This window comes from Marmota flaviventris, chromosome 2 (assembly GCF_047511675.1).
Source record: "Marmota flaviventris isolate mMarFla1 chromosome 2, mMarFla1.hap1, whole genome shotgun sequence".
NCBI lineage: Eukaryota > Metazoa > Chordata > Mammalia > Rodentia > Sciuridae > Marmota > Marmota flaviventris.
In genome coordinates this window covers 65315743-65330865 of record NC_092499.1, presented here as the reverse complement: position 1 = coordinate 65330865, position 15123 = coordinate 65315743, and the positions used below count along the sequence as shown (strand labels likewise).

At 36.4% G+C, this 15123-nt stretch overlaps 1 protein-coding gene and 1 pseudogene across 5 annotated transcripts in view; both read left to right on the top strand.

Annotated features, from left to right (window-relative positions):
- Rad51b (RAD51 paralog B) overlaps positions 1 to 15123 on the top strand; it is a 572024-nt gene that overhangs the window by 9820 nt on the left and 547081 nt on the right. For all 5 annotated transcript variants that reach the window (XM_071607937.1, XM_071607936.1, XM_027929716.2 and 2 more), the window contains exons 4-5: positions 2962 to 3078; positions 13102 to 13238. In XM_071607937.1, the coding sequence (XP_071464038.1) occupies positions 2962 to 3078; positions 13102 to 13238 (254 nt within the window). The remainder of the gene's footprint in view (positions 1 to 2961; positions 3079 to 13101; positions 13239 to 15123) is intronic.
- LOC114088059 (rRNA-processing protein FCF1 homolog pseudogene) lies at positions 883 to 1519 on the top strand (annotated as a pseudogene).

The window sequence follows — 15123 nt, the reverse complement described above, 5'->3', positions numbered from 1 at the left end:
AGCAATGCTAGATGTTCAATAAATGTTTATTACCTTGTTCCATCCTCATTTTTTCCCTTTGTTTTCTTTAATTCCTGAATCAGCATTATCTGAGAGGGTCTGACATCATTTGCTCCATATTCTAGGGTAGTGACTATTTGTATAATTTTGCCCAGGAGAAGGCAAAACTAAACTGAAATATAAAAAATACTGTTACAGGGGCTGGGGTTGTGGCTTAGTGGTAGAGTGCTTGCCTAGCACGTGTGAGACGCTAGGTTCGATCTTCAGCACCACATAAAAATAAATAAAATAAAGGTATTGTGTCCAACTACAACTAAAAATAAATTTAAAAAAAGAGACTATTATAAAAAAAAGATTTTCTCAGAATCTCTTTTAAAAATTTTTTTAGTTGTAGATGGATACAATATCTTTATTTGTTTATTTATTTTTATGAGGTGCTGATGATTGAACCCAGGGCCTCACACCTGCAAGGCAAGAGCTCTACCACTAAGCTTCAGCCCCAGCCCCATCAAAAGTTCTTTTTGATGAAATGTTAGAAAAATAAACATCCTTTAAAGTCAGGTAAAATTTTAATGCCCCAGAAAATTAATAGAAGTTATTTAAAGCTGGGCATGATAGTGTGTGCCTATAATCTCAGCTAGGAGGCTGAGGCAGGAGGATCATGAGTTTGAGGCTAGGTCTGGGCAACAAAGCAAGACCCTGAATCAAAAAAAATAATTTAAAAAACAATTGTCCTTGCGGAGTGTTAAAATTTTATTATTCTGAGTACATCCAAATTATCCAAACCAACAAATGAAATCACCAAAATTCTTTGTATAGTTTCTTGTGGATGTATTCCTGAGATAAGAAGGGATCTCAGAGGAAACATTGTGCAGTGTGGATATGGGGATGGAAAAGAAAGCAAGGAACTTTGCTGAATGTGAATGTTTTGTCTCAGATGAGAGTCTTAAAGAAAAGGAGAGATTGAAGCCTAAAAAGAAAGAAAAGAAAGATCCTAGTGAACTGAAGGAAAGAGAATATTCTTCCAATAAAACACATAGCAGGGCCCACCATGCCATATCCAGGTTGATACGGGGCTTATTACCTTTTCCGTTACAGCCAGACTGGACTTTCTGCAGTCAGTGGTGGACTATCTGTATGTCAAGTCGATCCTATGTACAACCAATTGTGTAATGATTGAAATTCAGAAATGGGGGCAGAAGCATTAAATGGCTTAAAACTCACCAATGATCCATAATTTGAACCATTGCCATGCACATACAAAGAAAACTGTGCAGATGACTGCTTAGTACAGAGAACAACTCAGCACAAGTATTACATTGTGGCCACAGTTGACCATGACCTTAAAGGATGAATCTGAATCACTAGAGTTTCTATCATGTACATTTCTAACTATAGATAGAACATTGAGCAGATGCCAGATGATTATGGAGCCTCTGATTGTAATTTTTACAAGATAAAGTTTCTCTGCCTCCTTTTGTCCAACTTTCTCTGTTGCAGTTCATTAAACATGTCATAACATGAATTATTCTATTCACCCACTTATTCTATTGTGAACTTAGTATGGTTAAATACACTCACTTTTAAAAATATACTCATTTTTGATGTTTTGAAAATGAAAAAAGAATAATTTCAGAATTTTATTATATAAAAGGAAAAAACCCTTCAGACATACTCTATAGTTTATTTTAGATAGATTTACTAGTACCCGCAATTTTTTATCCCCATTGCTAATACCCTCCTTGAGCCACCATTATTTTTCTTTCTAATGGTTGCAAACTATCTTTCTGACAGATCTCCCAACTTCCAGTATTAGCCACCTTCAAGCTACTCTTTTAAACCAACCTGTGTATCTTTTCAAAGTGATAATTTGATGTATTATTTTCTTAGTGGTGGCTCTAACACAAATTACCTCAGGCTGTTGATGTCAAACAAGAGGAAGTTATTCTCTGATAGTTCTGGAGGCCAAAGGTACAGACAGAGCTGCTGTCTCTCCTGATGCTCTAGGGAGATCCATTCCTTGCCTCTTCCAGCCTCCAAGGAGTGTTGGCATTATTGGCTTGTGGCTACTCCTTGTCTGGTCCATCTTTACATTGCTTTTTCCTCTATATATCGAATTTCTTCCTCTCTCATAAGGATACTTGTGATGGCATTTAGGGTCTACCCAGATAATTCAGTATTATCTTCTCATCATGAAGTCTTTAAGTAAATCACATTTACAGAGGCCTTTTTTCCAATAAAGTAACATTCACAGACCGGTTCCAGGGATTTGATATGGATATTTCTTAGCCTAGGAACCTCCCTTTAGCTGTTCTTCACAAAACAACTTGAGTTTGAAATGATAACTTGGTCATGTTGTTCCTGGTTGCTCTCAGCATGAACTCCAAACTTCTACAGAGCTCTTCGTGGTTAAGCCCAGTTCCTTCTCCAGCCTCATCACTTGCTGCTCTCAGCCTCACTCTTTCAGCTAAATGAACTTTAAAAATTTTTTTTAGTTTTATTTTGTTTACATTTTCCAATCTTTATTGCTTGAATTTTGTACATCCTGTTTACCAGAAACATTCACATTTCTTTTGCTCATCTAATAGAGAAATAAAACAAAATATATCAGATTTCAGCTCAGTCATACAGCACTTCAGTGAAACCTTTGTAGATTACAAGGTCCAGATTAGTTTTACTGTTTCTATGCCTCCCTTTTCCCTAATACACTGTCTCTTAATAATTGTATTGCAATTGCCCATTTCTAGTTCCAGATTCATAATCCCTCTGTAAAATCGCATCTCCATAATCTAGCACAGTCTCTGGCATGGAGTAATTACTTGTTGAACAAATAAATAATAGAGGGGAAAAAGATGGATTGGGTTTTAGCTTCTAAAGTTAAGAAGTTAGGAGTTGACTTATATTTTTGAGTAGATATGGAGGCTGAAAAGAATTTAATCATTTTTTTTGATTGTTGTTCAGGCTTATGGGATAAAGACACAAAGGTCTACTGATCTCTCACCAGCATTCTTATCTACTACCCTTTCTGCTTTGGATGAAGCCCTACGTGGTGGTGTGCCTTGTGGATCCCTCACAGAGGTAAAGTAAAAGCTCTATATACCTTCTATTGATTTATAATCTTCAGGACCATGAGGAACAAGTTTAGTTAAAATATATAAATAATTTCAGCTGGGCATAGTTGAATGCCTCCAATCCCAGCTACTTGGGAGGCTAAGGAAAGAGGATCACAAATTCAAGGCCAGCCTTCTCAGTTTAGAGAGACCATTTCTCAAAACTAAAAAAAAAAAAAAAGGAGTGCTAGGGATGTAGCTCAGTAGTAAAGCAGCCTGTGTTTAACCTCCAGTACGTAAATAAGTAATTTTATGAACATTAATATGAATTAAGGGTATAGTTCTCCATTTAGTACCTGGTGTAGTTGCTCAACAAACAAAGGTTTTAAAAAATATCATTGCTGACTAAAATCTGTTTAGGTTTCTGTTTCTGTGAATCAACTTAGAAAGTGAAGAATACTATGAAATAGTATTATGCAACAATTTGAGGGAATTAAAAAAGAATCACTACGTAGCATATTAGAAAGGAAAACCTGAAATTTTATTAACATTTTAGCAAATAACACTAAGCTCAAATGAGTTATTTTTACTTCCTGTTGCAAATAAAACTTAGTTCTAGGAAGTGATAGGTTATTAATTAATATGCATGACAAATTATCCTAAAACCAAGTAGCTTAAAACAGTAAACACTTATTTACTTTTCAGTTTCTTTGGGAATGGCTTAGCTCTTTGGTATCTTGCCAAGGGATGTAGTCATCTGAGGCTTGTTTGGGGCAGGAGGATTTGTTTCTTGGGGCCTCACTTACATGCTTGGCTGGCTGGTGTTGGTTTTTGGTAGAAGACTCTAGTTTTTCCCCTTGCAGCCTCTCCACAGTCTCCTTATGACATGATGACTGAATTCCCCCAGGGAGAGTAGTCCAAAGAATGCAAGATATAAGTGTTGGTACCTTTAGTGATATAACTTTGGAAGTTACACACCACTACTTCTGTTTTATTCTTTCATTAGAAGTGAATCTTTAAGTCCAGCCCATATTCAGGGAAAGTAAAATCAGGCCCTACTCTTTAAGAGAAATGTTATGAAGTTGAGGACATTTTAATAGTACCAGTTCTTTTCTTTTCTTTTTTTTTTTTTTTAAAGAGAGTTAGAGAGAGAGAGAATTTTTCAATATTTATTTTCTAGTTTTCGGTGGACACAACATCTTCGTTTGTATGTGGTGCTGAGGATCGAACCCGGGCCGCAAGCATGCCAGGCGAGCATGACCCTGGAGTAGCCTAGCTTTATAAGGAACTTTAAAAAAAAAAAAAAAAATTATTTATTTATTTATTTTAGTTTTCGGTGGACACAACATCTTTATTTTATTTTTATGTGGTGCTGAGGATTGAACCCAGCACCCCGCGCATGCCAGGTGAGCGTGCTACCGCTTGAGCCACATCCCCAGCCCCTATAAGGAACTTTTAATGTTATTGCAATTCCAGGGAACAGTATTTATTTTTGAGTATTTTTATTTGTATTCCATTTATTTTTTTTAATTATTAAAATAGTACGTTTAAGAAATTGATTTTTCTACTTATTTGATTTTTATATTAATGGGTATTTGCAATTCTTTCATTTTAGAATTTTTTTATTTTTTTAAAATCGTATTCCTCTAATATTTATATATTTATATCTATATATTTTTGTTATATATTGTTTAACAAGTCATCCCAAAGCTTAGTGACTAAAACAATAATAAGTAGTATCTCAGACAGTTTCTGTGAGTCAGGAATTTGGGAATAGCTTAATGAGGTGTTTGTGGTCTTGGTCTCTCATGGGATTGCAGTGAAGATATTCACTGAGGCTGAAGTTATCTGAAAACTTGACTGGAGCTGGGGAAACTGTTTTCAAGATGGCTCACTTATATAGCTGGAAAGCTGGTTCTGGTTTTTGGCACTTCTTTGTCATGTGAATCTCTCCATGGGACTGCTTGAGTGTCTTAATGATGTGACAGCTGACTTTCCCCATAGAACATGATCCAAGGGAGTAAGATAGAAATGATAGTGTATCTTATGTCCTAGCCATGGAAGTCACATACCATCATTTCTATTGTGTTCGAGGATAAACCTGATACAGTGTGGGAGGGGACTATAAAAGGTCATGAATACAAAAAGGTGACGGTCACTGGGTCAGTCTTAGAGAATGGCTATCATATATCATATGTATAATCCCATGAGACCAAAACTAAAAATGCATATATATATATATATGATCAATACACATATGCATATGATTTTTTAAAAATCCTTAATTTATCACCTCTGAATGTTAATTCTCAGAGACATCATAGTAGGCAGAATGTCTAAAATGGCCTTTGAGTGATGTTGTGCTCTAATCCCAGGAACCTGTGAATATGATGAGATGTCACTTCTGTGATTATGTTATGTGGTACAGTGACTTTTAGATAGGGAGAGTATTCAAATTTAACTACAAGAACTGTCAGAAGCAGTGCTTTCTCTGGTTGAGAAGAAGAAGAAGACAAAAAGATTCAAAACATGGGGAGATGCCATTTGCTGGACTATGTGAGAAGGAATTAGGTGGCCTTCAGGACCTGTCAGGGGCCCTTAGATGCCAGCTAGAAAGAGACTGCACACCTGTAACTGTAGAGAAGTAGATTTTGCCAACAGTTTAACTATTATGGTTTGGATATGAGGTGTCTCCCCAAAGAGCTTCTGTTAGATAATACAGGAATTTTTAGAGTAAAATGACTACATTACGAGAGCTGTAATTTAATCAGTGGATTAATCTATTTGATTTGAATGGATCATTGGGTGGTAACTGTAGGCAGTGGGGAGAGACTGTAGTTTGTAATTCAATGGGGGAGTAACCTTGGAGGTTATATATCTTATCTCTAGATCCTTGTACTTTCTCTTTGCTTCATTGCTACCATGGCCTGAGCAGCCTTCCTCTGCCATGTACTTCTACCACGATGTTCTGCTTCATCTTAGGCCCAGAGCAATGGAGTCGGCCCACCATGGACTGAACCTCTGAAACTGTGAGCCCAAATATGCCCTTTTAAGTTGTTTTTGTCAGGTATTTTGAGCACCATGACACAAAACCCACTAACACAAAAAGTGGTAGCAGGAGTGGGGATATTGCTGTGACTAACCTGACCATATAGTTTAGAAACTTTTGGAACTGATTTCTGGGAGGACTTTTGAAAAGTTTGAATATGCAGGCTAGAGAAGCCATAGAATGTTGTAAGCAGAGCTAATGGGAGTTTTGATGGGAGCTCAGAAGATCAGAATGCTGATAAGAATGTGGACAATAAAAATTGTGCTGATGAGATTTCAGAGAGGATCAAGGTTTTCATGGGGAATTAGAGGCTAATTGTTTTATATTCTGGCACAGGACTTGCGCACATTTTGCCCATGTCCTGAGAATTTCTGTGAGGCTCAATTTAAAGGTGATGGACTAATTAATCTGAAGGAGGAAATTTCAAGGCAGCACTGCATTCAGGCAGTGACATGGGTATTGCTGGTGCCTTTTAGCCTTGTGTCCTGTGAGAATTGGGAGCAGAAAGCAGAGGATAAAGATTTTAAAAACTTGCAGTTTGACTAGAAAAGACCATGTAAGATGGGTCAAGGAAGATGTGGTGGCTGAAAAGATCACCACTACTAAAGAGAAGCTAAGTACTTTACACAGAGACAATAGGAAAGATGCCTTGAGGATATCTCAGGAATCAGGAAGACCCTAGCTATAATAGACTCAAGGGTATAAAAATGAAACTTCCTTTGAGAAGAGACCTTGGGACAGGGTCTTGCACAGGGTTGTCTAGAAAGTTATTTCCCCAAGATTCATTTCACCATGCTCTGCTCCCTAGGCACTCAGAGGAGCCATGGTCCAAGGGGACCTGGCTACTGCTTGAGCTGGTGGCAGGAATGCTGGTTCTGCAGGAATGCAGGATGGGATGCTGGAGCTAAGGGGTTGTTAAGGCTTCCTCTGATTTTTCGAAGGAATACCTGAGAGGCGAAGAGAATTGAGGGTTGGAATCCCTATGGGCAGCTCCTGAGAGGGAGATAACTGTGAAGCTTTGGGAAGAAAGCTGAAGCAACAGTGGAATTAAAACCTAGAATTAAAAGATGCCAGTAATGTGGAACTTCTGTTGAAGAAAAGTGCTGGCTGCTGACAGAGAGAGGCCATATGGGTTATATCCTGCAAGGCTGACGAGGTGGGGCTGCCCAGGCCCTTTAGAGATTGCATCTCCCCACCATGTATCCCAGATGCTGGGCTTCTTTGCCCAGATGTGTTTCAGTCTTGCATTGGTGCCGTTCCTTCTTTATATGCCCCTATTTCTTCCCTTTGGAATGGGATTGTTAACTCTGTGCCATTATATATTGGAAGTGTGTAATTCGCTTTTTAAATCTTTTTTTTTTTTAACTTTTTAATAGGGGCTCACAACCAAAAATTTGCTTAGAACAACTTTTGAACAATGTTGGAACTGTTTATTAAGACTATAGGGACTCTTGGAGGTTGACTGAATGCGTTTTGCACTGTGAATTGGAAATGAGTTTTGGGGGGCCCCGGGGCAGAATGTTATGGTTTGGGTGCAAGTCATCTCCTCAAAAAGCTCATGTTAGACACTGCAGGAATGTTCAGGGATAAAATGGAAGCCATGACCTAATCAGTGAATCAGTTCATTGAATGGATTAATAATTTGAATCATTTACTGGGTGGTTACCATAGACAGGTGGACTGCAGCTGCAGGAAGTAGACTACTGAAGAGCATACCTTTGGAGGCGTATCTTGTCCTTGGCTCCTCATGCTGTCTCTGCTTTACTTTGCCAACCCCTTCTGTCATTATGTTCTGTCTTACTTTAAGCCTAGAGCAATGGAGTTGTCTGACTGGACTGAAACCTCTGAAACCATGAACTCAAATATAACTTTCTTTCTCTAAGTTGTTCTTGTCAGGTATTTTAGTTATAGTGATAAAAACTTAACACACTTACTGAGTTTGGAAGTTGATATTTATCCCATCCTCCAGATAAGAGACCAACTCAGCTGATTTTAGTTTTATGAGATGTTGAGCATAGAAACTCTGTCAAGCCCTTCTGGATTCTGGCTGACAGAACTTTGAGATAATAAATGGGTGTTGTTTCAAGCTGATAAATTTGTGGTAATCTGTTACAGAGCAATAGAGTACTAATAGAAGCATCAATGGAGGTGTCCTTTTGTGTTGTATGGTCTTTGTTTCTAGTTGAAAGGTCAAGACCTAGGTCTGGAAATGATTGAGGGAATAAGAACATATCTGAAAACATTCTGCTGTTACTTTTGTAGTTACTTTTCTCTGATTTTAACTTAAATTCTCTATTATCAATTTTGATGTATATGAATTTCACTGAATCTTGGTATGTCTGCATATTAAGTTTCAGAACCATTCCTTCAATGGTACAGATTTGCTTTGGGATTGATTCTCCTACTCTCTTAAAAAAGGTAGAGGTAGGATGCCAGAGTTCTGTGTAGTACCCTAATTAAAAAAATTATATATAATTATATTTATTTGTCAATAGACCTTTATTTTATTTATTTATATGTGGTGCTGAGAATGGAACCCAGGGCCTCAATGTGCTAGGCAAACACTCTACCACTGAGCCACAAACTCAGCCCAGTACTGAAATTTTTTTTTTGGACAAATTCATATTATAGTTTAGAATTTTTTTTTTTTTTTCTACATTGGCAGGATTATCTGAGGCCTACATAATCACAGGAGATAATAAGGCAGGGGTTATAAACTCCACTGCCTACAAGGGCCAGGCATGTGACAGATGTACATGAAATAGTGAATTATAAGACTTAAATGCTTCTTTAGTCTATTTTATCTGCTGAAAACTGTGGCAAACACCTATTTTTCTCACCAATGGATCTGTAGATCTTTGAAGGTGGGTCTTGTTTAAGCTGTAGTCAGGTCTAGGTCTGCCTCACTTGCAGCAACGGCAATGGGAAAGTGAGGGAAAGATTTCAGATGGGCATTCCTTCAATATAATTTGCTGACATGATTTATTTATCCTGCCCAGAGGTTTGGAAAACAAGATACCTAGGTTTCTGTCCTAATACAGGAATTTATTAGCATTTATGGTTGTATTATTTTGAATTCTTTACTCACTCCCTAACTTAGAAATAAACATCCTTCTCTATAATGTTCTCTAGGATCTTTCATATGGCAAATACTCAGTAAATGCTCTTTTATGAACGATTTTTTCATTTACTTGAATACCAAGATTTTTGATAACTATTTAATTTTTCTTAAATGTATCTTGGGCTTGTCATTTCCATGTCTCCTGCTTTTTTCCTGCCCTGTTCTCTCCTTCTCTTTCTCCTTTACTTAAAAAAATAGCAGTTATCAATACTAAATAAGATGGAATTGATGGAGAGAATCTAAGGTATAAATTCTTCCACATGCTGGTATAAAGAGATGTTCAAGGTTTCTTTCACAAGGCTAAGTACAACCTGGCCTGTCTGAGATTCTTTGCTTTTGCTTTTAGTTTGAGGATTTAGAGTCAAGTTATTTTTAAAACAAATTCTGTAGGTCTTAAGATCTAATCATATTTCTACGTAATTATAAAGTGAATATAAAAGTAGGTGCTGGGAAGGGAAGTCATTAAAAACATGATAGTTCCCACAAGCTGTCTTATCTCAGATCCCAGCTGGACAGTCCTTACATTTTTTTCTCCAACTATAGGCTTGGCAGATGTCCCCATCTTGAGTGTGCATAAAGTTAGCTTGGTGAGATTTCTAGGTCCTTAAGGGTCCAGGTTTCATGTTCATCTCACATTTAATCAAAGATTAGAATGAGAAGGCTTCATTTATTCCTTAGTACAATTAGACTTTTCTTTTCTGTAGATGATTATTTTTCTCTTCCTTGCTGATGCTTGAGATGTCTACACTACTGATTTTCTTTCAGTTCTTTTATATTACTCATGTAAGGGTGGTGAAACTTTGTCTCTAACTATATAAAGCTAATTGTATTTTACTGGTATTTCCTGTACGTGAATGTTGTGTTCACTGAGTTTCCAAGAAGCACAGAATTTAGACTTTTCTGGTTTGGTATGACTTCTCTTTCTAACCACCATTGGGGCTGAAGCTGAGAAGTGAACACAACTTGATGTGGTGTGGGTGCTAGAATTCAGGGCTAAATTGTCTGAAAATAAAAAAATATTAATGTTGAGATACTTTGACTCTATTAAGTAAACCTGAAAAAATAATGAAATTTTGCTCCAGGCACCTCATAAGATTGCATATAGCATAAAACTTTTTTTTTTGAGTCTAGAAGAGAGGAAAAATATGTGAAGAGAATATAAAGCATTAGAAATTAGTTATAAAGTGTTATTATCCAAGCTCTAATCCAAGCACAAAATAAAGCCCAAACACACCCAGAGAGCTTTTAATGTTATTCACATGATATTTTACTTTCTCTAAGACTATACTGAATTAATGCATAAAAATAATGAAGTAGGGAAAATGCCACTTGTTCTTAACTTTTCAGATTAAAAACATTTTCTTTAAAGATGGAATAGTACATTAATACCTTATATTTTCGTGGTACTTGATGCTTCATTGAACATTTATATATATATTATCCTAGTAAAAATGATGGCTTATTTAAACTTTCCACTAAAAAAAAATCAGAAGGGGTTTGGCAGGCTCATTAATCTGAGAACATATCTAAAACCCAGTACATAGATAGTATGTGTAGAAAGACCAGTTTTCAGTTCCTCCATTAGTTCTCACTCTGAAGTATAAGTATTTCTTTATTTTGAAGATCCAGTTTAAACTTTTACTGACAGAAGATTCCCTTGCTCTGATATCTGATGAGTAATTTGATCCATGTTGTTCCTAGTAATAAGAGTCCATGATAAGTTCTTGGATATCTTTAGTTTCCAAAGCAGGATATGTAAGATGATCTCTTAGGTTGTGGGAAGAAAATATTAGAACTTTTGTTGGCATTTCAATCTAGCAAGTGAAATTTGCTTTAACTAACAATCTATGGGTTGATCATCTGTGTGTCAGACTATCATTTATCAGTTTTGTCTGTAAGGGAGGGTTACAAAGGGTTGACAGAGGCACATTGATTTCAGTAGTTTAGGATTAATATAGAAAACAACATGGCAACAACTTAAATGGATTATTTGGTAAGCAAATAACTTCAGAATGTATAGAGTAGTCATTGTAGATGATTTGAAGTTTCAGGAATTAAACTCAATGTGGGAGAATGCTATATATTTAAAGTACAGATGTTTCTAACATGGCCCAGATCATCATATTAGTTAGATTCTTTATCAATAACAAAATACACAAACAACCACTTTTTTTTCCATGTCTCTGTGTGTGCTATTGAGGTATAGATGTTATCAGGAAAGATATAGTTTCAAAAAAAAAAAAAAGACTTCTTGAATATAAAATAATGTATATGAGGTAATTTCCTAGGGTGGTAATATTTTCACTTGATAAGAATTTAGATTGCACATCTGGAGCTGAGGGTATAGCTCAGTGGTAGAGTGCTTGCTTAGCATATGCAGGGACCTTAATTTGATCCCCAGCATCACAAAACAAACACAAATCATAGATTGCATACGTGTATGCAATTGAAGTTCATCAAATGTTAGAATTAAGGTTTCTATATCCCACTCTTTGTAAAATTTATCTGAAAAGGAAAAAGAGAATCTTAAACATTAAATTCTACTTAATGATGTGCATGCTGAACTTTGGGGGAATAATATATTGTTTTGACTTACTTTGAAGTGCATAAAAAACAAAAAAACCTAAGACGAATTGATAATGGATAGAGGAATATTACATGTATAGTAAAAATGGTATTTTTAGAGTCTAGGTGGTAGGTATGTGGATGTTTCTTATAAAATGTCTTCCAAGTTTTCTGTTGCTTTATCCTTATGCAATCTGTAGCATCCCAGAAGTTGATATCAGATGTGCAAAGAGTACTTCAGGAAGTATCAGTTTTGCTTATATTTTTTTATAAAAACCTGTCAGGCTATTTAGTGTTGTTATAGCAAAATACCTGAGGGCTGGGTTCTTTATGTATAGGTGTATTTGGCTCAGAATTCTGGTTGCTAGAAGATCCAACAGCATGGTGCTCTCATTGTGGCTTTGTCAGTTAGCTTTTACTCCCTCTGACTAAAATACCTGACAAGAACAATTTAGAGGAGGAAACATTTATTCTGCCTCATGGTTTCAGAGGTCTCAGTCCATGGTTGGCCAACTCCATTGCTCTGGACCTGTGAGATAAGAACATCATGGTAGAAGGGCATGGTGGAGGAAAGTTCTCAGCTCATGGTAGCTGGGAAGCAAGGAGAAAGTGAGCTAGGAGCAAGGGACAAAATATAAACGCCCAGTGACCTACTTCTCCAGCTATACCCTTCTTGCCTGTAGTTACCATCCAGTGAGAAGTTCTTTCAAAGGATTGCTCAATCAAATTGATTCATCCACTGATTAAGTTACAGCTCTCAGATCATAATCTAATAATTTCACTTCTGAACATTTTGAACATTCCTGCATTGTCTACATAAGCTTTTGGGCAATACCTTATATTCAAACCCTAACAGTGGTGAAACTCACCCCACAGGCTGCATCACAATAGGGTGGAGAAGCAGGAAGGGAAATGGCTTTGTGCGGCAGGAGTAAAGTTTATGGGGAAGGCTTGATTAATAAGAACCTCCTCTTATAAGAACTTACTTACTCCACGAAAACAACATTAATCCCTTCTAAGGCAGTGCCCCAATGACCTAAATACCTTTCTCGTTAAAATTTTTTATCTGAACTACAAAACACAGAGGATAATTTGAGTGACCATTTTCACAGTTCTTCCAAGGATGTTACATAGAGTACCAATCTGGATGCATAGGGGAGAAGTTAATTCATTATATATAATGGATGTTCTAGGGTATTAGGGGTTAATTCTGTCCTGGTTAACTATTTCCAGGTTGTTGGATTGTTTTTGTAGCAAGTTCCTAAAATGATTTTCTTTGACTTATAGGCTTTATACAAATAATATTTGTTGTTTAGATTACAGGGCCACCAGGCTGTGGAAAAACTCAGTTTTGCATAATGATGAGTGTTTTGGCTACATTACCCACCAGTATGGGAGGATTAGAAGGAGCTGTTGTGTACATAGACACAGAATCAGCATTTAGTGCTGAAAGGTAAGATATTTGATTATTTTCCATTATAATGCTTTACTTTAATAACATATACAATGTGGAACATTAATAAATAGGTTAATATTTACCTGTTTTTTTGGAACAGAGAATGTTAGATTACTTTTTGGTAAGAGTTTTCCTTTTAAAATTGACACAGGACAGTTTTTTGTTTTTATCTCTTTCTTACTGGGGTAAGTGGGGTTCCTGGGTAAGCTGTCTTGTGTTTTGAAAGTTGGTAAGAAAGAAGGTAAAGAAACAGGGAAGAATTTAAGTAAAAAATGAGGAAGATGCAAAACTAAAAAGGAAAAAGAAAATAGATAATTTGCCTTATAAGTAATTTCTAGTTGGAAGTAAAGTGTTGGTGAATGGATATGTCTGAGCTGGGATGCTTATGCATTTGGAGATCGATGTAGTTCTGTTCTCTTGCATGCTTTCTTCTGTGCATGTGTGTGCATGTATGTATGTGTGTGCGTGCATGTGTGTATGTGTGTGCGTGCATGTGTGTATGTGTGTGTAGTGCTGGGAATTGAACCCAGGGCCTTGCACTTGCCTAAGCAAGAACTCTTAACACTGAGCTATATCTCCACCCCAATTCTGTTCTCTTACTCAAGGTATACTATAGAGTTCTGACTCTTTCTAACCGTGTCACTATGAATCAGATCTCTCTTTTATTTCTTTATAAAGAGTACTATTCAGATCAAAGTGGACATGGCCAGATAAATTCCAAATGAATTATTTTGCCTAGAGCTTAATACTTATCTTGCAATATATTTCCTGGTTATCTGTTCTGTCTGAATATATGCCACTGATCTGTCAGCTCTTTGGGTTTGTTTTATATCTTTCTATTTTCAAAGCCAAATCCAGTGACTGGTACATACTAACTTTCCAGAAAATGTTTGATAAATGAGTGAACTGGCAGGTGTTACTCCCAGATTGTGAAATCCAAAGGCTATTTCTTAATAAAAGGAATGAAGATTCCTTGAGAAATGGCTGAATCTGGCTCTGGAGCAGGTGTTTTTCTTTTTTGGGGGTAGGGGTGGTCCCTAAGGGTCAACTCTAGGGCCTCACACATGCTCTTCCTCTGAACTACATCTCCATGGAGCAGGAAATTTTTAAGTTGAGTTTTTTTTTTCTTTTTAAAAAATTTTTAATTGATTTTTAAAAAAATAAATAACAGTGGAATGCATTACAATTATTATTACACATATACAGCACAATTTTTCATATCTCTGGTTGTGTATAAAGTATGTTGACACCGATTCGTGTCTTCATACATGTACTTTGGATAGTGATGTCTATCACATTTCACCATCCTTGCTAACCCCCTGCCCCCTCCATTTCTCTCCCACCCCTCTGCCCTATCTAGAGTTCGTCTATTCCTCCCATGCTCCCACTCCCTACCCCACTATGAATCAGCCTTCATATATCAGAGAAAACATTCAGCATTTATTTTTGAGTTTGAAACATGTCAGATAGCAAGGAAGCTATAACAGACTATTTGATCTCTAAAAGATTTAGGAATCAACATGAAGAGCCTCTACTGACCAAAGATGAAACAAATTGAGCATCAATAAGAATAATAATGTCAGTGAATCAAAACATGAAATATTTAAATCCATGCATCTATAATTATATTAAGAGATAAAATTAAAAAGCTTCTGCATAGCAAAAGAAGCAGTGAGCACAGTGAAGGGAAAGATTGCACAATGGGAAGAAAATCTGCCAGCTATTCATCAGGCAGAGGATTTATATCCAGAATATATAAAGAATTCAAAATATTCATACCAAAAGAACAGTAATTCATTTCTCAAGAGTACAAATGGCCTATAAATACATGAAAAATGCTTAACATCTCTAGCCATAAAGGAAATGCAAATAAAAACTACAT